The sequence below is a fragment of the Pocillopora damicornis genome, chromosome 13 (genome assembly GCF_964200805.1).
Source record: "Pocillopora damicornis chromosome 13, jaPocDami1.2, whole genome shotgun sequence".
NCBI classification, from domain to species: Eukaryota; Metazoa; Cnidaria; class Anthozoa; order Scleractinia; family Pocilloporidae; genus Pocillopora; species Pocillopora damicornis.
In genome coordinates, this window is record NC_142682.1 from 19,921,159 (window position 1) to 19,945,831 (window position 24,673).

At 37.7% G+C, this 24,673-nt stretch overlaps 2 protein-coding genes and 1 long non-coding RNA gene across 4 annotated transcripts; all 3 read right to left on the bottom strand.

The window, feature by feature from the left end:
- Nucleotides 1-561: 561 nt before the first annotated feature.
- Nucleotides 562-13,375, bottom strand: LOC113664578 (uncharacterized). Of its 2 annotated transcripts, XM_027180207.2 has the most exons (22): nucleotides 13,020-13,375; nucleotides 12,416-12,718; nucleotides 11,615-11,638; nucleotides 10,785-10,855; nucleotides 9,865-9,988; nucleotides 9,125-9,193; nucleotides 8,926-9,014; nucleotides 8,267-8,340; nucleotides 7,773-7,855; nucleotides 7,239-7,322; nucleotides 6,348-6,406; nucleotides 5,214-5,291; nucleotides 4,973-5,033; nucleotides 4,473-4,566; nucleotides 4,145-4,182; nucleotides 3,993-4,056; nucleotides 3,559-3,659; nucleotides 3,125-3,265; nucleotides 2,357-2,404; nucleotides 2,166-2,216; nucleotides 1,922-2,011; nucleotides 562-1,750 (listed from the first exon to the last, which is right to left on the bottom strand). In XM_027180207.2, the coding sequence occupies exons 2-22, from the start codon at nucleotides 12,695-12,697 to the stop codon at nucleotides 1,625-1,627; spliced, it is 1,851 nt and encodes a 616-aa protein (XP_027036008.2). In that variant the 5' UTR covers nucleotides 12,698-12,718; nucleotides 13,020-13,375; the 3' UTR covers nucleotides 562-1,624. The 2 variants fall into 2 exon arrangements, with proteins under 2 accessions (XP_027036008.2, XP_027036013.2); XM_027180212.2 differs by lacking the exons at nucleotides 11,615-11,638; nucleotides 12,416-12,718; nucleotides 13,020-13,375 and adding an exon at nucleotides 11,033-11,220.
- A 676-nt stretch (nucleotides 13,376-14,051) lies between these two features.
- LOC113664570 (putative serine incorporator) lies at nucleotides 14,052-16,961 on the bottom strand. Its single transcript, XM_027180196.2, has one exon. It carries the CDS (start codon nucleotides 16,755-16,757, stop codon nucleotides 14,706-14,708), a length of 2,052 nt encoding a protein of 683 aa, XP_027035997.2. The 5' UTR covers nucleotides 16,758-16,961; the 3' UTR covers nucleotides 14,052-14,705.
- Nucleotides 16,962-19,547: 2,586 nt separating this feature from the next.
- Nucleotides 19,548-21,092, bottom strand: LOC149035855 (uncharacterized). The gene is made up of 3 exons (XR_016182323.1): nucleotides 21,076-21,092; nucleotides 20,578-20,620; nucleotides 19,548-19,637 (listed from the first exon to the last, which is right to left on the bottom strand). It is a non-coding gene; the product is annotated as an uncharacterized LOC149035855 (long non-coding RNA).
- Between the last annotated feature and the right edge of the window lie 3,581 nt (nucleotides 21,093-24,673).

The following is a 24,673-nucleotide window of genomic DNA, read 5'->3' on the forward strand; positions in this document are numbered from 1 at the left end:
TCAAAGCCTTGTTAGACTGCTAGCTTTTCTGACGGGTAACCATTTCAAACATAAGGGCTTAAAAAAGCAATAATAAACGCAAAGTTAACTCATGAAAACTAAAGAGTTACAGTCTATTTGAAGTCACAAGACTCTGTCACGATCGTGTTTATATGACTCACGCATTTCCGCAATTCAGTTATACTTTAACTGAACTAAAAGTACATTCAAGCAGAATCATGTAAATCATTATTTAGCTCATTTTTATTATCACGATCCATCGCGTATTAACCTTGTCACCCGCTATGCGCATTTTGTGCTCGTTGCGCAGCGGGGAGTATGCGTAACGCTTAAGGATATGGTTACCGGAGTTAAATAACCGTATTTGAATCTTGATGGTCGTGCAGTTCACGTGATACTCAGCAAGGCTATGTGGTGAGCTATTTTTGTAAACTGCTGCACAAAATTGAAGGAATGAAAATAATAAAACAGCAACTAAATACGCAGGTATGAATGATAAAGTGTCTCTGCAAAAGTTTCTCTTTACTTTTGATTGCTTTATTTACAATCAAAATACTCATCTTTCACTCTTTCAATTTATTGATGCTTGAGAAATTAATTAACACTCTGAAAAAAATTATGAATCATAATAAAATTATCTGTTATTTTGTTCAGTCTGTTTACACCCATTTCGATTTGCTGATACTGGAGAAGTTCATATACACTGTCAATAATTTATCAACTAGAATACCAAGAGAAAGAAAAATGTGTACTTAACAATGGTGCAATTGAACTTTCAATTGAATTGAACAATGTAAATTTTATGTTAACACAAAAATCCTAACACGACTCTAATTTGGCGACATATGTTCCTCAAGATTTGTTCGTGCAAGTTATGTGTAACCACGTAGGACCGCAACAGTGTTTTGTGTGTATGTTGACAGGGAGGGGGTGGGGTGAATAATTTAGAGAGGGTGATTTTGGATATTTTATCCGTATGTGTTCTCCTTGAAAGAGAGTCTTAAAGGGGTTAACCAAAAATTTAAGCGTTTGTCGTAATAAAAAAGTAAGCCGTAAAATTTTTTCTGGGGACCACAGTGGAAAGATATTAATCCTTGAGATAAATTTGCCAAATTTGAACCTTTAGCCGCAAAAGCCCTCACCCCTTTGAGACCCTCATGAAAGAATGTGGTTTATTTTCTTTTTTCAAAATGTCACTCATTATTCACTCTTGTTTTCTTAGTATTCACATTTACGTCCCATAAATAATTTCCCTACTTTCGGGACAATTATTTGATTTATCAAAAGAGACAAATATATTAATTTTCTTATCATTGGTAGACGATCTCGTCACCAGAGTATCTTTTCCTCTAACAGGAGAGAAACCCTGGAAAGAAAGTGGATATCTGGCTTGTCAGAAAACGGAAGTGGCCAATTTAAATTATTCTCGTCTGGCGGTCTCCGAGGATTTTTCCAGAATATGCTTTAAATTTACGCTAGCATAAAGTTTCCGTGGGAGAGCAGGAAATAGAATCCATCTCTTAGAGACAGTCAATAATCCTGAACGCTTGTTCCAAGCCAGCGGATGTATGCAGGTACGTAAGCTGAGTCATACTAAGGACTGAATCATTAAAAATATACACGGCTATCTTCGCGCTTGTTTTTCCGCTCTTGTCGTCAGTGTTCTTATTAGTTCTCCTTTGTACAAATCCCAACTTTCTAAGCATTGGATCCGGTGTCGAGCATCAGGTACAGTCATATAATCTTCTCGCTAAGGATGAAAGTGTAAAGATCATTATAACTTTACCCCAATAATTTGTGTACTTTTTAAATCATTGATTGTCAGAAAATGATGGACACCATTAACTTTTTCTTGGCAAGAAGAAATGTTCTCATCATACAGTTGCCACACCCTTGAATACAAATATAGAGAATCACATACCAAAGCTTTTAGCTGAACGAGAGTGGTGATGCTGGCGTTCATTAAGAAGAACCTCTTGTTGATCATGATACACTCAGCTCCTTCACTGATCTAAGATGAAGATGATCAAGCCATTTATTAATGTTTCGTTGGTTGGCAACGATAACGGGGGCAGAAAAGACAGAATTTACATTTATAACTTTGCCAAGAAGCAGGTTTTGAGGATTTTTTTCCTATGATTTAAGAGCAGTTTGAAACCACTCACCAAGATGAGGCTTTTTGTGGAGGGATCTTGATTTTCTTCAACTGCATCAGTCTATCGAGGAAACGGGAGATAAAAACATAAAATCCACGGTTAATTCTTGACTGGAAAGGATATAAGTCCTCTTGTGTAAGCGAAATAAGTACATGTGCCAAGATTGTTCACAGATATTTGAATGAAATACTTTTGCCTGCCTCTGAACTTATCTTGGTGGCAACTTTAGGCATCATGGACTCCAGGCCCTGTTTGAAACACATAACGAGATAATAATCAAATGAATAATAATAATAATAATAATAATAATAATAAAAAAAGATATAGAAAATGAGATAAGTGGAATTGAAAAGCTCATTCTTTTTTCATCAGCTTAGAATTGAGATATGTAGTTCTGTGTCTGCACAGGAACTCAATTTGTTTTACTTTTTCTCTCATTTTCTATATTTAATAACTACTCTTCGGTGTCCAACACTAATCCATAACATAACGTTCTGCCAATTTAATACCCCGCTACGAGTACAATAGCACTTGATCCAGCCTTTGGTTTCGAGAGCGAACAGCATAAAAATTATCCACCTTCAACTTGTAAGCTTAGTTGGTAGAGCGCTGCACCGGTAGCGCAGAGGTCATGGATTCAAATCCCGTACAGACCTGAATCTTTTTCAGGCCTTATTTTCACTACTGCTTAAGCAGTCTTTACTGAGAAGATCAGTTTTCATATGCGCTTCTTTCTTCGTGATTGCATGTATGTTTTTCATATATTCTCAGTCGTAGTAATTCTCTTGACAAGTTTTCAAGCCCACAAATCACTTGCACAATATTTCAAAACATTTTCTATTTATTTCATTCAAATAAAATGCCAAGGTCTGACTGACACACACTCTCTCGATGACTTAATTCATAGACAGAAATATTATTCATCATAGTTGTAAGATCTGCGTTCAATGGGGATGAGATTTACTTACAAACATGTTCCCTGGTTTTAGAACAGCGATTTGCAGGAGCGCTGTTCTCGTGGGAATGGTAACTGAAACGTCGGACACCTTTTTGGTTATTTTGTCTCGCTTCTTAGGACATGTCATGCCACATGAATCAAAAATCGGGTCCTGCGGTAAACCAAAAGAAGAATGCGCGTAAACACGGATTTGCAAGATAATATCATGAAGCGCTACGTTTCTTTTAATTTTGCGATTCGATCGTTGCGAAAAACAAAGTCAGACTCAACGAGAAGAAGATCATAAAATATCAGTCTGGCAAAAAAAAAAGTAAAAAAATGAAAACTTATTCCAACTGGTAGTAGGGAATCAAAAATGACACTGTATGAGAAACTTTGTAAGAAAGCAGGAGAAGTTTGGTATAACTTTGTTAAGAAGGAGGGTAATTTACCAAAAACATTTACCTTTTCAAGTTGTCTTGAAGTGGGATGCTCACCATCGTTCTTTTCTGCAAACATAATTCCCGAGTCGCCTGTAATTTTTATATTTGGGTTCATAGAACACACTGCAAGAACAATAATACCAACGGGTCAATATAAAATCTTCATCGAGCAACTTGTGGTATGTTCTCTGTCGATATAGAAGGACTTTTGCGCCTTGAAGTGGAAATTACATGCACTTTGATTGGAAGGCGGCAGTCTAACTAACCAACTCCACCCGAAGGGGGTGGGGGTGCCGACCAACGTGGTCAGTAGTTGGTAAATATAATTAGGAGGGGAAGGGTTTCAACCGGAGACGAGAGGTCGAAAAAAGGGAAACGTTCCTTTTCTGAAGAAAAGCCTCGTTTTCTTTGCCTCTGTTCTAATAACCCTTCATAAAAACATTGTCTCCAACATACCTGAGGTTCTCATCGTTATTTTATCCAATCGCGACTTGTTTTTCTTAGAAAATGTTTCCGTTAGCTGCCGGAAAAGAATGAAACGTAATCAGATACAGGGACTTTCTTTACCCTAATGAAGACATATCAATGAGGAACACATATTGTCTCACCTCTAACAGACTTGTGGGGTTTTTACCAGGAGTTGACCCTAAGGAGAAAAGTTTTATAAGGAGTTATTTTCAAAGAAACTCCGAGAAGGAAATCCAAACATTTCATTTGATAAAGAAGTTGTACACGTGACAAATGAGAGTTCATCTATAGGAAATGGAACTGATTTTGGAACAAAATGCCTTTCTTTGTCCCACAGGACCAAAGGATTTCAGATAGTCCTTTAATTTTGATATTTGATGCAATTTCAGAAGTTTTATTTCTCACGAAACTAAGGAAATACAAAGGCACAATATCATTATCAAAGAGATTCAAATCGATGTAACTTACGTGGAGATTTCCTCGTCACTGTGGTAATGCTGGGAAGCTTTGTTGTCTTGCTCATATCTAACACTTCCTGCTTTCTAACAACCTTACACCTCCCCTGTGAGAAACACGCAACATGTCAAGTGGTTAGAAAGGAACGACTGAACATTATTTGTGCGGGGAGGGGGGGGGAAGGAGGGGAAGGGGGGGGAAGGGGGGGAAGGGGGGGTGGAAGGGGGAAGGAGGGACGGTCTAGAGAAGAGGGAAATAGTAAAAATTGGGTCGGTGGTCGGGAGAGATTAGGATATGGGAAAGGATGGAGAGAAGAGAGAGAGATGGCTGTAATATCTTTGAAGGGAATAAAAGAAGAAAAAAAAAACTCTATTCCGTTTGAGCTCTTTACCTTTCACAAGGAAAGAAAATCTTAATGTTGGTGTAAGCCCCAGAAGCAAGGCAACAAACTTGGTGTGAGCAGATGGAGATATCTGACTTACTTTAATCATAAGAATGATAACTGTTCTTACTGATTTCACGATGTAGAAGAATGGTGTATCACTACTGTCTTTAACAATCACTGCTTCTTTACTAAAGGAAATAAGTCAAATTTACAGGTAAGTAGCTAGAAAAATAAGTAATTCACGAAGATTTAATTATTTATTCAATGTATTCAGCTGTTCTTATGAAAGAATGATCAACAGCTGAGGTAAATTTAGATTTTAGTCATCATCACTACGTGTCATAAAAACGAATGCAACGAATACATACGCAAAGTATTTGGTCATAATGGCGTCTTTGTCGTCTAGAAACTTTTCCAGCGGAAAGTTTCGAAAGAGTTCGATTGACCTTAATTGGAAGAAAAACAGAAATAAATTGCCTATAAATGGCTTAATTTTTGTTTCCTTAACAGTTTGCTATGTAAAAAAAGGCATATTTTCTTCGCTTTCTTGAACGCGATTAAGGTCAAAACGTCGTCGAGTCTGCGTCCGACAGTTTAATAGAATTGCATAATTGCACTTTCTCTAATGTTATTACTGAATTGACACTTCTTCAAAGACACAAGATCAGAGAGAAGATGATATTCAGTAAGTTACACCGGCATACTCGGAGAAAAAGAACTCTGAGTGGTCCCACTAGATAGGGGTCGAACCAACGACCTTCCGATTAGTGCTTTGAATACTCTACCACTGAGCTCTAGGGGGACTCGTGGCAGGTTCGGCTTTTGCACCTGGTCCATTTACTGCTTTTTCTGGTGGAACTGATTTTGATGAATGCAGTGAATTGCCTCGGAACCTTACTATATAAGGAAAAAGTTTCCGGCTTTCACTAATCGTTAATAAACAAGGATAAATGCTTGGCAAATTCATAAGCTCTTTCAGTTTTCGCCTAGGTACTTCGTTAAAATCATGATTTCAGAGCTAAAGTTTCCATGTGCTTTTGAAAGAGTTTCACTCGCGGGTGTGATATTTAGAAACTTAACAATTCATAATCGATTCAAGGAACTCATGATTTTAGAAATGAAATATTCTTCCGCAAAGTCCAACAACTCTGAGATTAATTATGCAAAATGCGTTGTTCGTTTTATTCAAAGTTTGCCTTTTACCTGAATATTTGTCACAGTTTTAGAGCGTGCGTGATCACTTATCGTTTCAAAATGTACGTTCAAATTTATTGGGATGACTGACTTTTGGCAAGTTCCTCGTAAGTCAACATTACCTCAATGAAATTAGGAGATCCTCGCAGCTAAGAACACTACTGAAACTAGTAGTTGTAAGTAGGACCTTTCAGGTCCTACTTACAACTATTAGTTTCAGTAGTGTTCTTAGCTGCGAGGATCTCCTAATTTCATCTTTCCACCGCAGTGCAAATATGTGAATTTTCATATATCTAAATCTTCATTACCTCAATGTTTCAATCGGCAGTCCACTGTCCGGGCTTGTATTCATCAGTTCCATGAAATCCTGCAACAATATTTCAATTATAACTCTCGCCACAAACGACACTTTTTTTTATCAACAGCCCGCCAGTAAAGACGCTGAGAACAGTTTTGTTTACCAAGCGGAGAGTCTCACTGATATTGTCATTCACTTATATTCGTTGTCCTCGTAGTTATGGAGTCCTGCGCTCAAACATTATTATAATGAATGATTCGCTCAAAGCCTAATCAAGTGTTTGTTGTTCGAATGACTAATTACCCGTAACGTTTACACATGAATAAACAAGCCCATTATAGCTGTAATCAAGGAAGGAAACGCGGAAAAACTCACAGTCCTGTCTTTTGCGTTTCCATACCCAAATAAATTATTACGAAATTCTTTTACTTCAAAACGTGACCTCTGAGTGAAAAGCAACGGAAGAGGTGTATAATTAAAAACTTATCAACTATTATTCCTTTCCCAAAACAAAAGCCCCAATAATCCTCTTGTTTCTCGTTTGTTATCACAGATTCATTTTCTCCACTGAAAAGAGCTGTCACTTTGTTATCCTTTTATGACTAAGACTGTTTATTTCATTTACCCGTCGGCAGAATTTTCACAAAGGAAGCGAAGGGATTTTTGTGATTTGCGAAATAGAATCAAACAAAGGACTTTAAAGCAGTAAAACCACTTTGTATTGTGTACGTGCGTTATAACATGGGCTTCTGTTTGTTGAGCCAAGTTCAAGCTCGTCGAAACAAAGTACCTTTTTCCCTTAATCATTTTAGTCCATCATGCCATTCTTTTCGAGTTCAACAGTAATAAAAATGTGTCTCTCTGATTTGAAAATAATTAAGCTTACGTTTTGGTACCTTACCTCTTTGTCTAACACGAGAACTTCAACAGGTCCTTTGCATATCAGAGAATGTTCTCTTTCTGTACCGTTCATCAGTTCCACAGGCTTAAAAAAGACGGAAAATTAACATACTAGTTCAGACATTTAATTTCCTTCCGCTGCAGTAATTCTGAGCAATTTCACACGTTGCAAAGTCGGGCTTTCGGCGTTTTTTTAAAATCTTTTTTTACATAATCCTAATTAGTTTTAAGCTGCCTCAAACATTTTGGCCAGGAAAAAAAAAAAAAAAACATAAACACAAAAGGGTCAAGAATTATAAAGGATATAGAATACTTGCGTTTTCTCACTCTATTCTTCCAAGAACTGAAAGCTCCGTTCCAGACCCTCAGTTTGCGAGGACGAGCAAAAGCAGAGCGAGCGATAAAAAAAACATGGATAACCCAGCCTATTTTCGCACGTCTCAACTGAGCGCGAGACTGGCCCACGCTGTTAATAAAATTGTCAGTATGTATACCTGCCTACGTATACGATCTATAACAGTTTTGACAAACTTACATCGGTTGTATTTCCTTGCATCAGCTCCCCGAAAGACATCTTTGTAACACCAGCAGCCAGATCATAAACACAAACTTTACTAACTAGATAATGAAAAAATGATATTTAAGAGTTACCAACATAGAGTTCAATGATGTTGAGATCAGTTGAGATGAGACGAGCAACCACAATGAACTGAGGGGAGTATTGCAAAGAGGCGATGAGACCTCAAAGCCAAAACAAGCAAGTTACCCAAAGCGCAAGAACGCGAGCTATCAAGGCAAGATGGGTAGCGGTGAATGTGTCTAATAAAACATTTGCTTAGAGCGGTTATCAAGTGTACGTGGAGGGGAATACGGATCGTGGTGATTTTGCTTCTCTATGATCAGTGCTTGGTCTGAAGATCTTGTGCTATTACATTGTTGATAGCTAGTGACGGACTTTACATATGAATGCAGATTTCAAATCGAACAGAATCGATATAGAAAGTCTTCTCTGAGAGAAACAGCCCATACCTCTCCCTGAGAGGACGTAATAAAATCTCTCCGGTATTCTCCCCTGACAGGCAAGTACTCGACCATTGTCGTATCTGAAATGACGATGGAAAGAAAATAAAAAGAAAGAAGGAAGTGGCATTAGATCACAATGCAGCTAAAAATTATTGTAGCGTTCAGAACAACTATTGGAATTGCAAAGGCAATACCTCTGGTTCCAAAATATTGGACGATTTCCAGGATAGTTGAGTGAAAGATAAATTGAGAATCACTGGGGAAACGTTTCCAGAAAATATTAGCCGAACAGGTAAACCTCGTGTTTTTGTATTATTGTTTTTTATGAATCGAACTCCCATTACAAGATCAAAACATTTTTGATAGTTTCTTGCAAAAGTTGAACTAGGGGAAAGCTAAACGAATGAGAAAAAAAAAAAAAGATCGAAATACATTTCCTTCCAATAACTAATTCCTGTGTGGAGATGCAGTCAGGTTCTACGAATAGTCTGACTATTGCAGGTAATTTAGTGTTAACAACTGGGTTGAAAACGTAAATTAGCCACCGTAAAGAGTAAAAAAGCTGACGTTTCGAGCGTTAGCCCTTCGTCAGAGCGATTAGAGGAATTGTGGGTTGTGTGTGGATTTATATAGTCTGACTATTGGTTTCCTCCTAGAAAACTCACCGTTCATATCCAACGAGGCGGGACAGATCACTTTCTCTCTCCAGTGGAAATATCATGAACGCACGCGTACTCCGACAAAGTCTCTGGATCTAAAGAGGAGATGAGGTATTACAAGTTGAGAAGAAGACAGTTTTAAATTAAAATTAATAAAAATTAACCTGATATCAGGTCACAGACAAACCCACAAGTCGTCAAGTACCTTCTTAAGCCCTTCATTTGTTCGCACTCGAGGTATGGATATTAAAATCTGACGGAGTTCATCGGAGATCTAAGAAATATGAAAGTGGCAGTTAAAAATTACCGTAAATCTCAGCTCAGGGGAGATCCCCCGCAAGAAAAATGGTAGCATTTGGCTGTTATCAAGGCAGACGTGTATTTTATGAACATTTGTCTCAGAGGTTTTCGAAGGAACAAACTGACGTGAGGGCGCGAGAACTTGGCGAAAAAAATTAAAGGGTCTTGGTGCAACGAACAAATTACCAAAAAGCGATGCTTTATGGCTCATTGTTTAGCCATCTTAATCTCACATTTGTCCCGTAAAGTTTAGCTCAGCGGTCAAACGTTGTGTGTCAATTTCCTACGCAAAATCTCGAAGGAAAATAGAAATACAAAATGCCGTCGGGCAAAATACGCGAGGAAAAATTTGTAGGGAGAAGGAAAACTCCGCATAACGTTGCAGACACAAAGCTCATCTTTTTTATTTGTTTTGCGTTTCATCAAAAAATCTAGACGGTTTTAAAACACCGTGACTTACCGGCTGGTGCGGTTTATAGACCTTGTGCGACAATTTGATTCTGACAGCCCGAAAGCACGCCATCTTGCGTGCTATTACAACGTGCGCACATGCGCAAATGTTTAATCGCTCTGTTGAAACTGATGTCTCGATGTGCGGCGATTGTTACATGTGTTGTTATTTCAGTGTCGTCATTGAATACGTACCTTACTTTTCCCTTTGAATGCTCTTGTATCAAAACCAATTCCAGAGTTTTTCTGACTTCCTTTTCTTGTTCCTGAGTCAGCTGAATCTTGTCTACTTTTGGTACTTCCATCTGGTTTCTTGTATCTTTGCATAAACAAGAGAAGAGTCTTTTTTTACTGTACCAGATTCAAACGAAAATTATATTCATTGGTTTCAAAACGTCAGATCTTTAAAATCTTAATTCCATTATGAAGATTTTTGAGACTTCTGCTTCGCTCCTGAGATTGGCTTATCTTCTCAGATCAAAGTTAGAGGCTGAAATGAAACCGAATGTCTCACTTTTACACAATAGAACTTAGGCTTAATTGTTTTCGAAGAATAATATCCACTCACACTGGTGTATAATAGTTATCTCTGAAGGAAATCAAAATTGACAGTTTCAAGTCTCACTAAGCTGTTTTTTTCTCGCCCATTCCTACTGTACTAAATGCGGTATAACTTTCTTAACTCACAAGCTCGTTCATAAAACCTCGATCATTTTAGTGCGAAATCTATTTAACAATGAAAATCAATTTTCAACTTAACTATAGCGAAATGAAAATGTTTACTTTTTGCCAGTTAAGGAAAAGGTGTAAATGGCATAGAACGAATCAGTATTTATTTTCTCTCGACATTTGATTTACACAAATCTGAAAGGTCACTTCTATTGCACTTGTGGAGTGCATAAAAGATATTGGCATTGAAAACAATCAGTTATTATCAATATCCCCGAAAAATGTGAAATAAAACAACAAACTTAGGGATGAATCCAGAATTTACCGTAACTAAGTGTTAGATATTACAATAACGTCTTTACAAAAAAAATATAGATGAACATATTAAATGATTTCGTCTAGTAGGATTTCTAGTAAGTCGATGACTCTAACAGAAATTATTTTACCTTCTCCATCTCATGCAAGACGAAACTAAAACATGAACCACCCGTGCTGCCCAGATGAATTTCTCCAATGGCTACGAAACAAGAGAGAAAAAAGACCTATCAGTTATAGGATTTAAAAATAGATGTCTCTGAAACGGTTGTTATCGGCGAAAGTTTCATAAAAACTTCCTGTTTCGTTTACAAAAAATTCTCTCCGATGAGCAACAGTAGACATTGTTATAGAGGTAATTGAGTTAAAACTGTCTTACCGTTTTCGTCATGTTAGAAGACGCTTCGGGACTAAAACATGTTCAGAAACAAGTTTTCTCAAAAAAACCTTTGCATTGACCTACTAAACTGAGCTGAGTGTCGGTAAATATTCTGACCTAGGAACATTTATCGAAGAATATTTGCGCAGGTGAATGAGCTTTGTGCCAATTTCGTGTCGGTTTGTTTTGCTTCACGGAAACTGTGATTTTAATTATGCAAACTGTTCAATCGCTGTTTTAAATACGGCAAATTAACACGACTTAGGTGGTCTTTCAACTTATCCGCAAGTATTAACAAATATTATAAAACGCCCACACGGCTAATCTCTGTTGTAAACCGCAACAGCAGATGATCACGAAGCCTTATTAAACAATAAGTTATTTACGGTCTGTTTTCCACCCGTTGACTTAATTGTCCTGTTTGACGAAGGAGCTATTTAAGAATACGATTTGTTTCAAGAATGTAAATCACGTTAACGGTGTATTCCATCAAAAACCGCAGAGAAGTATGCATTTAAACAAAACCTCTAATTATCAGTTTTCTACTTCATTTTATAAACATAGAAAATATGGCAAACTTACCGTAAGATGTGATTGACTTTTCTCCTAAAAATTCACAGAATTGCCATTAGACTTTTTTGATTTTATCTTAAAAAATGACTTTTACATTATTAATTGTTTTTCGAGGCTCAATTCGGCTAGGTTGAAGGAGATGTGTAGCCGAATATCATTATGTTTCATTAAAACTGCCTGCCTCTCCTACCTAAAACGCATATACTCTCACTGAGTAGGGGACAAAGATGGTGTTCCTTGAATTTAGGTGCCCTCCCCCCCCGCCCCACCCTTGAAAGAGAGGCGCACCCATGCATATCAGGGACACTACAATAGCATCTATAAGCGACCAGAAATTTCCATACAGCAGGCACATAGGAAAGAATTTTGAAGTAAGGGGGGCCAGTGTCAGCAGTGATTGGACGAGTATTATAGTGGGCCAAAGGAGGATCTCTAAAACACATTCTGACGCTATTTGGTTCATTTTAGAACACTTTTTAGAGGAGTGGTTTTTGATACTTTCAAGCAATCGTAAGGGCAGGCAGTTATTGCTCTGTCTTGTAGATTTGCATCGTCGTATAAATTACTCGCATGAGTTTCTGTCAGTTGACAAAGTTACAACGAAATTTTAATCTTTGTGACCTTTTCTTTTGCCTCCCTTTCATTCACTCCGCCATAAAAATAACAAGTACGACGACTGATCAAAGTTTTTGCTGCATGATAAGATGTAGGACTCTCAACTCGGCGCGTTTGGCTAGTACATCCCGGTTAATGAGGTTGTAAATTTTAAGTCAGTCAGTTAATTCGGTGAAGAATTTAGCTAGTACTGACCTGGATGGTGTCGAGCCGTTGGTGAGTTTTCTTGATAAGAGCCGTAACTAACAGAGGAGCTTCCAAAGCACTTTGACTGTCACGGCGAAATCTTTGAACTTCCATGACTCTTTTATGTATTTCAATTGCAGTCCTTTGTGCTTCGAGACTTGGTTGAATTATACCAAGTTTACCTTTACCGCGATCTTTTCTCACCAGAAACGGCTTCGGTAGATGAGGAATGAACTGCTCGTCACTCTCAAAGTTAATGTTGATGTTAATGACCGATTTTTCGTAAGCCATTTTGAAGATCAAACTGTTTTCCTATGGAGAAAATTAAAGGAAGGCTATTTAGTACTGTACAAAATCGAAATGAGGCCCTTATGAAGGGTTTCACGGGGAAGGAATTCTTTAGACAGGAGATTTAAGCTTTTAAGTCTTCACTCGACTCGTAGATATATCAAACAAGTTTTTCTTATGTACATATTAGCATCAAACTTCAAAGTTTACAAAGCAAAGTGTTACCTAAAGTTCAGTTAGTTTGAATGTTATTTACCCACAAAGTCATGAAATCAGCCGGGTACATTGAAATGGAATGCATGTTTACACGAGTCGTTCAGCTTACCTTCAAGCGTTGCAAATCGTTGTGGTTTCGATCGAAGTTTTTGTTTCGATTTCACAGCAGTTACCAACCATAAAATCCAAATTAATGATGTGCCTTTCCTTTACACTCGTCAAAGTTCTCATCTTGTTTGCAATTTTTCCTGAATTCACCATTCAATTGCTCATAGCAACGCAAACGAAATGATACACCATGAACATAAAGGAATCCGCGATTTGGTAACGAAATCACGTTTGAACCTCAATGGATGATTGAGTAGCTTTGTCAGTGAGGTCAAGGGCTAACTCGCAAGCGAATAAGCACTGTCTGTTTACTGTTGACTTAAGTTTTCATTACCGTAATTATCTCGAAGCCACTTCGTGGTGCGTGAACACAAAGGATAGCTTGGCGAATGAACTGTGTGGAAACAATACTACCGTCTGCGTACCGAATCTCAGGGGAAACGTCTTCTTTACCGAACAAACAAAGAAACTATGATTTTCTTTAAAGTATTCCCTTTGTTTTCGCGATGTTGGTGGGTAACTGAGAAAAACATGTCAAGAATGCCGAGAGAACCTTCTGTGACATAAGCCAATTAAAATACGATTTATGTTAAATTTGAAATTTAAAGTAGTTTAGACAACTAGGAATGTTTCCCAAAATACCAGTGATTCGTCATGAAACGTATGAACCACATTGAAAATGGGTCATGAAGTGAGTAAGTGTGCTTGTTTTGCTCGTTTTCTTTCGTCAATATGTTGACCAACACGTTCTGATAATGATTTGTTTATTTTCTCGTTTAATGCGCGTTCGCGCGTGACTTTTAGAGTACGATTTGTACGTCACACGAAGTGTAGCTTGAGACACGCGCCTAAGTCGACTTCTACACATTGCGTGGAAATGCAGAAAACCTCAGAAGTCTTTTTTAATTTAATTTTATTTGTATTACATCTTTCCCTTGTTATTCAGTTTTGCTTGGCGAGCGGACGAGATCTGAAGTCCTTCGTTTGCATACATGACCGAATTAAATAAAAATTGCTCAAAACAAAAGAGGAATTGATAATGAACTTGCTTAGTTATTTAATTTCCTCCGTTCTTTTGTTTTGCAAACTATTACCAAAATAGACGCACTGCGGTTTATGAACACTAAGGTAGCTGAAGAAAGAAAAAGTCGCCCTCCAGGCCATCTCGTGAGGCTGAGCTTATCAAATAACCCGTGTTGCTTTGCTCAGCTTTCACTTCAGTCAAATTCTTTCCAACACTGAACGGATTATGCCGTTCTATCTGGGGTAAAAAGTAGATCAGTCGATGTTTGATTTTTCTTGACTCTATCACTGATGACGAAAGGAGCAAAAGATTCATTTTACATGAAGACTTAAAGGTTCTCGCATATAAGTAAACAGGCCCAGGGACATTAAGGCTGAGCTGTGTATGATACTGTAGGAGGTCTGAACTGTCCTAAGGCTGAGTCTATTACTTACAAATCTTCTCCGTTTCCGTGCACTTTGGGTTTTAAACCTCTCTATGTCTATTTCAAATGTTTCACTTCGAGATTGGCAAAAATATCTGTTATCGAATTACTAGCTGAGTATCCAGCGTCTTCGTGGCCTTTCCCTTTAGCGACGTATATGCATTATATTTAATATAATGCATATACGACCCTTTCTCAAAATCTTTGCCAGTCGTCGGGAAGTAATTTTTTATCAGTGACTAAAAGTAAATTGGCGAGAGAGCACCGAGGCCTTTTAATGAAGTCACGCGAAGGATTTCAGCCAGATACATCACCAACTCATTAACGTTGGTCGAACAAACAAGCAGCGCCCCTCCGGATCCGTAAGGATGGCTGTCAGCAAATAGGAGGGGACCGTCTTTGAAGAAGAGAAAGACCCCAGATCTGGAATCTTTGATGAAGATTACTGCTGATTTTTCGTTAAATTTCCGCAGTCTTTCAAGCTGATACGAAACCGTTGCTGTCTCCGTTTCCGAAACAAAACTGACTGGAAGAGAGGAGCCGAGGTTTTTTATTTGAAGCATGTCCCCAAATTCTTCGACTACATCCTCCACCGACAAATAAATAGCGCCTTGTTTCTTCAAGTTAATAACCATATCGTAAAGTCTATTGCCCTCAGCGATGCAACTGCTGTATAAGTTTATCCAACTTTCGTCAAGGAGGTCTGTTTCTGGGAGATTAAGATTACCACAGCAAAACGCCTTCGCTATCAACACAGCAATCACAGTACAAGCATTACTACCATTTCTACCGCCGTAATACGACTGACATATTTCTCGCGGAAAGTGGTAGAAGAATACTGAAGTGTCTCGAACTCTTTCGCACCTCACAAGCAAGTTAGTGCCCTGTTTTTGTGAAGGATAGTCCTGTTCTGACTTTCCAACTCTTAAAATTTCACCTGAACTTGCCAAAGCCCCATTTCGAATACTTTCAACGTAGTTTTTGCGGTTTGCATGAGGAGAAAATGTATTTTTACTCTCTACCTCACAACCGGCTTTTGGTTCTAATGGTAAATATATTGAACCCCCCGATAAAACTTGCGACTGAATGTGCGGGTCAAGTGTCAATATAGCATAGATAATGAAAGAAATGTACAATAACAGAGGCATACAGCTTGTCGTTATGGTAACTATTTGAGCTGGTTTCCAGTCCGCCTGTAGTCCAACGAGCGAAGATTTATCATTCTGAGAAAAGCGGTTTATGATTGGTCCGTACCAGTTTGTTAGAGTTGCCAGCGTGTACATGGATCCTGTGGACATAAGAAAATGAAAAGCTGAATAACTGTAAGACAGGTTCTCCTCGTCTGTTTTTGTATCTTTCAGGAGTCCAAGCGTGAAAGAGTCTCTACTGCTGCGTAAACATTCGTAGACTATTGCTGTGTGCATCAGAGACAAAGCTATAATACTTTTCAAATGTACTCTAGTGGAAATTTTTTGCCTTGAGAGAAAGGTTCCTTCAAGATTGCATCCGCGACCTCCCTGTATAGTAAGTGCTAAAACCATGACAAAGACTGAGTGAAATATCACTACTGCGCATGGCAGGATTACAGCTGCTGTTTGAATGTTAGTTCTTATTCGAGGATGCCATGTGATGCCAAAGGATATGAAACTTGCTCCAAGGATTAGCACTATGAAGATATCATTCCATATACAATTTTGGGTTGATGATACAACAAGGATGTACGCAACAGTACCAAGGCTGACGGCTAATAACAAGTAGGAATTACAAATCAACAGTACGAGCATAACTTTAAAAGATGTTTTGCGTTTGGATCCCTTTTCTTGCTGTTCTGTGACCCAAGCACCCAAGGCCTCTGCAAGGTCTACCCACAGAAAAAACTGAAACATGATGAATAGGCTGCTACCAATTAGCACGACATACGAAAAGTAAACAATAAAGTAACTGTGTTGAGGTATATAGAGAGCTCCTATGCTAATAGCAGCGAGAGACAGAAGCTTGAAAACCCAGCACTCATTATGCAGATGTTCACGAATAGCAGGGAAGTTTGGTAGAAGAATGAAGGCAAGAATGAAATGATACACTGTAATAACCAGAAACAGTCGATAAAAAATCTCGTAGGTTAACACTTCCCGACAAGTTTTTTCATCCATGATCCTCTGGCATGTAAACAAGCTCTTGACCATTGTCGTTTCCAAAAACTTCTCTTTGATGCCCGGTGCTGTAACGATGAATGTTGCTAAAGTCCATAGACACAAAGCACATTCATAAACAATACGACTTTTAACGAGCATTCCTTTAGAACCGTCCGTGAACACTCGATTTTGCGAAGAAACAAAATTGGTGGGACATCATTGTTCGGAGTTGATAGTATGTCAACTTAATTCACTGATCTCACTAAGTTGTTATGTCGTAACCTTCCGCGAGGGTTCCGGGAGCGGTAATGAAGATTTCGCTCTCTGCTATTTTATGGGATAAATAAACAGACAGAAATTTGGCGCAAAAACCTGAGTGCATTGAAGTGGGAAGTATACCTGCTGTTCATTGTATTGTTAGGCGATTGATTGCGAGAGAAACCGATATATTACTGTTATTTTTTGGACAATGTTTGACAAATTTCTGACTCCTCCTTGGCTCATCTTTAAAAAAAATTGCGACATATTTTTAAAGTAAACTACAGCAAAAGTTTCACTGTTTCATGCAATTTGGTTGTAAAAAGGAAATAAATATCTAGTGACAATTTTTAATCGTCAACTGGCTTCTTTAAGTGTGGTATCATTATCAGCAGGTGGTTCTCAGTCGATCGTATATTTGCTAGAGGATGCAACTTTTTACATGCGTCTGCGCAAACAAGATGGCAGCCAACAAGATGTGTGATCCTTTGCGATGTGCTTACAAGCTTGATTACGGGTAATATAGTTCTGAGTTTGTGTATGAACTTCTTATACGTAGCTTTCCGGTCATGTAATTTTTTTTCAAGATTACGCTACTCCCAAGATTACTCAAGAGAGCAAAAATGGAGGAAGGGGAAGGGGCGTGGGCGCTTTACCAGGGAGTGAGCACTGCAACTTTGAGCTGGAAATGAAAAGAGAGTCTACGGTTTGGGTCTTCTTCACTCTGATGGTTTTTTCATTACGGTGGGAAAGCATTTTTTCCCCAACTTTTCTCTAAAAAACAGAAACAACATTTGTGGATGGCAAAGTCAATGTGACTATGTCATCATTGAGAAGTGTGTGTACACATTTAATTGTAAACTCGGTGGAAGGTGTGCAAACAACAATAATACTTGTTCAAGAATATTTCAGATTTATAGCATATTCACATAAAAATACCTTTTTCCATTGCTGTACAGCAAAATCATTGTCCTCCCACTCAATTTGCAAGCAAAGTGGATTGTTCTCTATCTGGTGAAAAGTTGGATTTTTGCTGTGACTGACTCATGCGGGCATGAACATTTTAAGTTTGAGTTCGAGACAAGGTAATTTCCGAAAAACATCTATACCTTACTACCCTGGGGAGAATCAACGACCAAACTTGACCTCACTTGATTGTTTCAATCATTAATGGGAGCTCTTGAGGTTTTGAAAAATTTTCAAGCGCAAATTAAATTAATCAGCTATGTAGTCCTTATTGTTTAGTTTATTGCTCTACAGCTAAAACTATTACTACTTAAAAGCTACATGCGTGCAAAGCAAGTGTTAGTGTTCCTTCACTAGGGAAGTTGCTGGAGAAGTGCGCTACAACAACTATATACAATGTTCTTATCCGTGAAGACTAGAATGTCCAACCTTATGCAGATGTCATCGCAAAGGCAGCACATTCTCCTCAGTTATTTTAAGACCCTGAGTCTTGGTCCGGTCTGGGGCTTGAACCCTCGACTTACCCTTTTTTTATCTATTGAGGACCTCTTTCAACAATAAATCGAGCCTTACATCAACTAGTTCAAGGCAAAACTGGCCAATCAGTTTTCACAAACCAGACTACACACATCAGGGACCGCGCAGCAATTTTTTGGGTTGGGGGGGAGGGGGGCAATTTTTGGCTACGTTATTTTTGTTAAATTATTTTTTTGTCTAATTTATTTTATTTTTGCGAAAAAGTGGGGCTAAAGCCCCCCCGCCACCCCCTCCTCTGCGCGGTCCCTGCACATACAACTGACAATTGAAGTAAAATTGTCAAAACTACTTCCAGCCTGATGATCACACTAAACGATCGGGAAACAAAATGATATAACTAGCTTTGTTTATCAGCATTTTTATGTGCAAAATGGCTCACGATATAATAGGCTGAATTACGCACGAACTTTGAGTGGTTCTTACTTATGACCTATTGGAGGACAGACCCAGACACACAATATTTTTTAGAGTGAAAACACTAACTATGACAATCTAGTCATAGAATGCTTTCGCCCGGCTTAAACGTCAAACCTTTAAAGAGCAATACTTAATTCTAATTTGGATCAACTCAAGTTTTAGGAGAAAAAAGGCCTGTTGACTCACAGACCGAACAATGATTTAGGGCCCTTTAGCTTGGTTTACATTCATCTCCTTTGTCCTCTATAAAGGATCACATTGAGGGCAAAACAGAAGAAAAACACAGCTAAACGGCCTTAAATCAGCACAGAAAACTCACAAGATGCGAACGAACAAAAAACTCATAATCAAAGTGAGTTTGTTTTGATTCAAAATTTTAGGTTAAAAATGCGACCAAACAAATCCTCTTACTTTAGCCCATGGCACAACGTAAAAATATTTGCATATTTACGAAGGCTTATTGTGCGAACTTGGGTCACCTGTGGTATTAAGCCCATTGAAAGTTCGACCTATAGACCGGGTCTTTATTACATTTTACCGTAAATTTCAGAAAACCATGAACACTTTGATTTGATTCTGACTCGTCAATTGAGAATAACAAATAAAAAAAAAGTCTACGACACGCGAGCGAAGCTCAACACCACAAACTAGTAACCGTTGCCTGAATAAAAGACACTGACATTTCATAGACATTTCTAGTCTTCATGGTTTTCTGAATTCCACAAAAAAAATTATATATTTCCCTGTTCAACGAGGGTGAACGGCTTCGGCCCATCGGCTTTTGGTTTTAAGATGAAAAGACGGTCTCCATGTCTTACACTCCTTTTCTGAAGGGTACCATCGTCGTTTCTGACATTGATGCTGAAACAAAGACAACGATAAAACATTACAAACGCCTCTCAATCCCCACAGGGGATATCAGAGGGATCATATATATACCAGAAACGGCGAACAATGTGTCACGTCAACTCGTTTGGCCTTACAAACGTCAGCTTTCAATTTGGTGTTCTATGTGGCCGTACGGGTCACATGATAAACTATTCATACGAAAACACGAAAACAAATCCAGAAACAATCTCCCCTCAAATATCATCGTAGTTTTTGGATTCGTGAATAAATTTCATTTTAGAGTTAATGCCTCTCCTTAGAGAAAGGAAAAGTATGTCGCAGAAAAACAGCTTATGCCATGTTACGGGCAGCAAAAGATTATTAACATAATTGGGCTTGTAAATTAAGGGCGCTCTTCAAAAAGAAAAGTCATTCCCCTCTAGCTGAAGTAAGTAATTTTCTTGTTATTTCACTGTAATACCTATTTTTACAAGCAATAAGCCATTAGTCGCTTGTATGTTGTTGTTTACTTCCAGAAGAAGTAGATCATGAAGGGGACAGTTGATATTTATTACAGTAAAAGTAATGTTGGGAAAACTAGTGGCAGCGGATGCCATACTTGGCGGGAAACTAAGGAGTCTAGAGAGGTCCTTTTCCGTCTTTTCTAATGTCTGTTCTCTGCCAAAATTCTATTCATTGAAGATTCAACTTTTCCCTTCTCTTCTCTTACACCACTCTGACTTTCTCTGACAAATCCTTCCTCTGATTCTGTAACTCAAATGAATCAATCATACACGTGGCTACAGGGGAATTCATTTTAGTACACGCTAGTTTTATTCTCAGGGAGGAATAACTGGTGGCTAGTACTTGATCGTGCACACAAAACTGTGTCTCCGATAATAGATATCATATCATCGTTGAATATTTTTGGGTAGTGTCCCCTTAAGACATGTACCTATGCCATTAAACTTACCTTTTTCTACCGTCATCAAATTCAATATCTTCAATTGCATCATCTGTCAAATTAAATTTTTTAGCAACCTGAAAATCCAATGGAAAGATTAGGCTGAGTTGCAAATATACCATGACTCAGATGGAGAATCTGAGTCAGCTACCAATGGTACACCACACAACCGTTTCAGTGAGTGAAATGGAAAACCAGATCAAAAGAATTCTCAATGATGCTTATTGTATAACCTAAACTATGTTTGAGGTGGGGTAAATTTTGATGGATTCAGTAAAATGTCTCCCCCTCCCAACATAAGGCTCCATAGCTCAGTTGGTAGAGTGCCCAAATAGTATTTTGGAGCAGGGGCTCGAGCCCCACAGGAATTTTTCAGGCCTCTTTGCCTGCAAATCTAAAAAATAACACAACTACATTAAAGAAGTGTAATAAATTATGATAATAATTAAATCAATCCTACTCATAAGTGGCCAAGTCACCAACCTAAGACTTTGTTACATAACATACCTCCTCCTTGATTTTGGCGGTTGTAGGTTTTCCCATTTTCAGTGATATGTAAGCAACATCATTTTCATCTCTAACAAATATGCAATTTTCTGGTAAAGCAAGATTATATTTTTTAAGCAAAAACTAACTTCTTTTAGATGATGCAAATCTAAAGAAAATGATAAAGTTATGAGAGAATGACTAATTTGATGGCCAATCAACAGATTCGCCTTATCGCTAATCATCATTAAAACTTAAAAATCAGGTAAAGAAACAATTGAAAGTATGGGAGGAGTCTTTAAGTAAGACAGCATAATCATGATATCAAAGGTAACCTCATCTAAATCATATATGTTGAATGCTTAATACTGGATCAACATGTACACCCAGATCTATATACCACCAATGGCCAACTAACAATCACCTGATGGTTGGCTGAAATCTCCACCATCACCTAATTTTGAAACTAGAGCATATGCCAACTATATGCAGTCAAGAGGTGGTTGACGACCATCATGTGATTGATCAGCCAATGAATCACCAAATATCTTCTCACAACATGCATCCTCTTAGGGGAGGCATCAAATGTAAAAATATATGATACATTTCTTTTCTACTCTTAACAAAGACAACATTATACAATTATATACTATCAAATTTACCTTTAAGAACCTCATCTTGTTCCATGGGCTCCGCAGCATCAATCTGCTGATAAAAATCAAAGTGAAATAAACTTATTAGCCTTTTAGTGCCATTGTTGCATAAGTTGGAAACATGAGTAAACTTGAGGAAAATTTTTGCAGAAATTCAAGGCCTCAGTAAGATAGTATGTTTGTTTTCTATTTTTACTGTTTAAGCTTTCGGCTAAAATGAACTAAATACTTTAAACCAAACTGTTTTGGATGAAAATCTGGACCAAGACTAGAAAGACTATATATGTAATGTAACAACTGTGCTGTTATCACATCAATTCATTTTCCTCATTTCTAGTAATGGCAATTTTAATACTGAAAAAAAATTCAGCACTTCTCAATCATTTTCTCTTAGAGTTTCTTTGAAAAACTCTTAATACTCCTAACTCTTTCTGAAATTCACCATTTTTCTCAATCATCCCCAGCCAACTCATAAAAAATGAAAACAATATTCAAGTAAAGTATGTTAAGCAAATTAAAATATATTGGTGAAAAGCATTCTAATGAGATATATCTCTAGACAGTGCTGTTCTGAAAGAAAGAAAGAAAGAAATATTTTAGGTTCCCAAGGAAGTTTATTCCAGAGTTTTGGTGCTTCCATTCAAGTTTCCATGGCCCTAAGTGCAGACAGTTGGGAAGTATCATTGCTCAGTTTGAACAATGCACCTGACAGCAAATGAAATTACATCCAATATTTCCAAAGAAGCCCCAGACATTTGCAAAATCTTCTGATCCACTTGAAATCCTGGAACATAATCTTGAATTTTGTGTCTTAAATTTCCAACCTATAGGAGCTGAAACCTTGTCTTCTTTTATTTTCCTGGATTAACAAATTTTTTTGAGGCATAATTTAATAAACTTAAACTACATGGTCATCTATTTAACCTATTACTCTGTGTTGCTATATGATTATATACAGTTGCAAAATGTATTAATAAGTAATGAGAACATTCATACCCTTTCTTCTCCACTTGAGTAACCCCCTGAGGTTTCTTTTCCTAAAGACACATAGGAGGTAAAATAAAGTAAATTTTATAACCAAAGAAATAAAACTTTTCATCAGACACTGAATGACTCTCGAACCTATACATGTAACTGCAATGTCTGAAATGGCATTGGCAAGAGTGTAGGGATCAAAACAAAACTAGTACAATGGAACAAAAGATTCTTTAGCATCCCCTTTCAGTACGATATCAAACTTGAAGTGCTGTAAAATTTCTGAAATGACAATCAATCAAATAATATGATGTAAGACTGTGATTAAGGCTATTGTATAATGAATTATCAGAATACATGTGACAAACCTGAAAAATGTAACTTCCTCTTGGAATACATTGCATTTGCACGCACAAGTGAGAAGGGTGTTTCGGCAATAGTCTTTTTTATCCTCTCTCTTCCAGTCATTCCTACTTCTCTATTATTCGCCTTTTTCGGAATTGGTGTAATTTTTTTGTTCAATTGATTAGTGGACATTATCTCTGTAAGGTTTTTCTGTGGCTATTTATCTAGGATAGAGAAGATCAAGACAAACAAGTTAAACAATCATTCACACAAAAGAGTGACAGAATCAAAGGATATAAACTATTTGCTAGTTTGTGTAATACGAGCTTTATATTTTAAGAAGTGTATTGTAACATTTAAGGCTGAAGCTTAGTGGTGAAGGTGGCGAAGAAACTAAAGTTCTGTTGGAGACTGCTCACGATGATGTTGCAAACGGCAAAGTTCCTCATTGATGATGGAAACTACATGTCTGCATTGATGCATTTCGACTTATAATTACTTTCGTCTACTGTAATCAATGCAGCAAACTGAGCAATATTCAAAACCACTGAAACGTTTCTACTTAACTTCCGCCTTATCACATACGAAGGGAAAGAAAACCCATCCAAGTCAATGAAATGATGATCGATCTGCATTACTGCATTCAAATTAATGCCTTTGAAAGGGCAACTGTGATTTCCGCATAGACCCCTTACTTTATTAAAAATTAAAAACTTTGAGAAGAGAAAACAACAGCGAAAACAAGGGATTGCCTTTGGGACTTAAGTTTTTTTCTTAATAGTCTGAGGTTGTATGGACATCCATCCACGGCTTTTGGGAGCCTTGTCTTACATTTCACTGAAAAAGTCGAACAACAGCAACATGGAGCTCGTTAACAGAAGAAAATAATAGCGAAAACAGTTCATTACCTTTGGGAATGAGGCTTTGTTTTAGAATATAAAGGAATTAAAAGAAATTTTTCCATTTCAGATGACAATCTTGAAGATTGGCACGAAGCATGAGTTGATTGTTCTCAGGCTGTTTCAATAAGAGAGTCGTTGGACTGATCTCATGGGAATGTCTGAAAACGATTACCACGTCTTCTGGAACGACCACATCTAAACAAGTTAGCTAGAGGAGATTGTAAGAATAATTCGGTTACCAACCTTCTAATGCTGAGTGAGTAAATTCCTCAAACTGAGTGCGTAACCTCCTAAAAACGACCGAAAAATTAGAAATATAGATCTAAAATTTGAAAAGCCCGCTGATCGAATTTTTAATGAGCGTCCTTTTACCGGTAATTTGCATATCCGTTACATCTCACAATTTCAGTAGAAACCAGTCTCTCACGGTTTTTGCATGATGAGCTAGCGTAGCTAGAGGCGCTTCTTACACGATCGATTTCTTATTCTTGTTATCACATTCAACTGACTTGAACGTCAAAATGAAAGTTTGTTTGATAAATAAGATGCTTGAAGAGTTGAATAAACTTGAGTCAACACATATTTTTTGCTTGTACCGACAATCTACTCGACACATCTCAGGTCAAACTTTCTCTTCTTTCTCTCCACGCAGGTGGCCACTTGGAATAAATTTGGTGAATGATACTGAGCAGGTGAAAACATTCCTGAAATAGGTAAAGAAGAGTTGTAGAACAGTCTCCGGAC

What these genes read in the sequence shown, in the direction of transcription:
- LOC113664570 (XM_027180196.2), bottom strand. Translation starts at nt 16,757, where the DNA reads ATGCTCGTTAAAAGTCGTATTGTTTATGAATGTGCTTTGTGTCTATGG.
- LOC113664578 (XM_027180207.2), bottom strand. Translation starts at nt 12,697, where the DNA reads ATGGCTTACGAAAAATCGGTCATTAACATCAACATTAACTTTGAGAGT. An exon ending in AATAACGATGAGAACCTCAG is followed by an intron (nt 3,660 to 3,992) that starts GTATGTTGGAGA and finishes TTGTTCTTGCAG; the next exon opens with TGTGTTCTATGAACCCAAAT. An exon ending in TAAAACCAGGGAACATGTTT is followed by an intron (nt 2,405 to 3,124) that starts GTAAGTAAATCT and finishes TGTTTCAAACAG; the next exon opens with GGCCTGGAGTCCATGATGCC.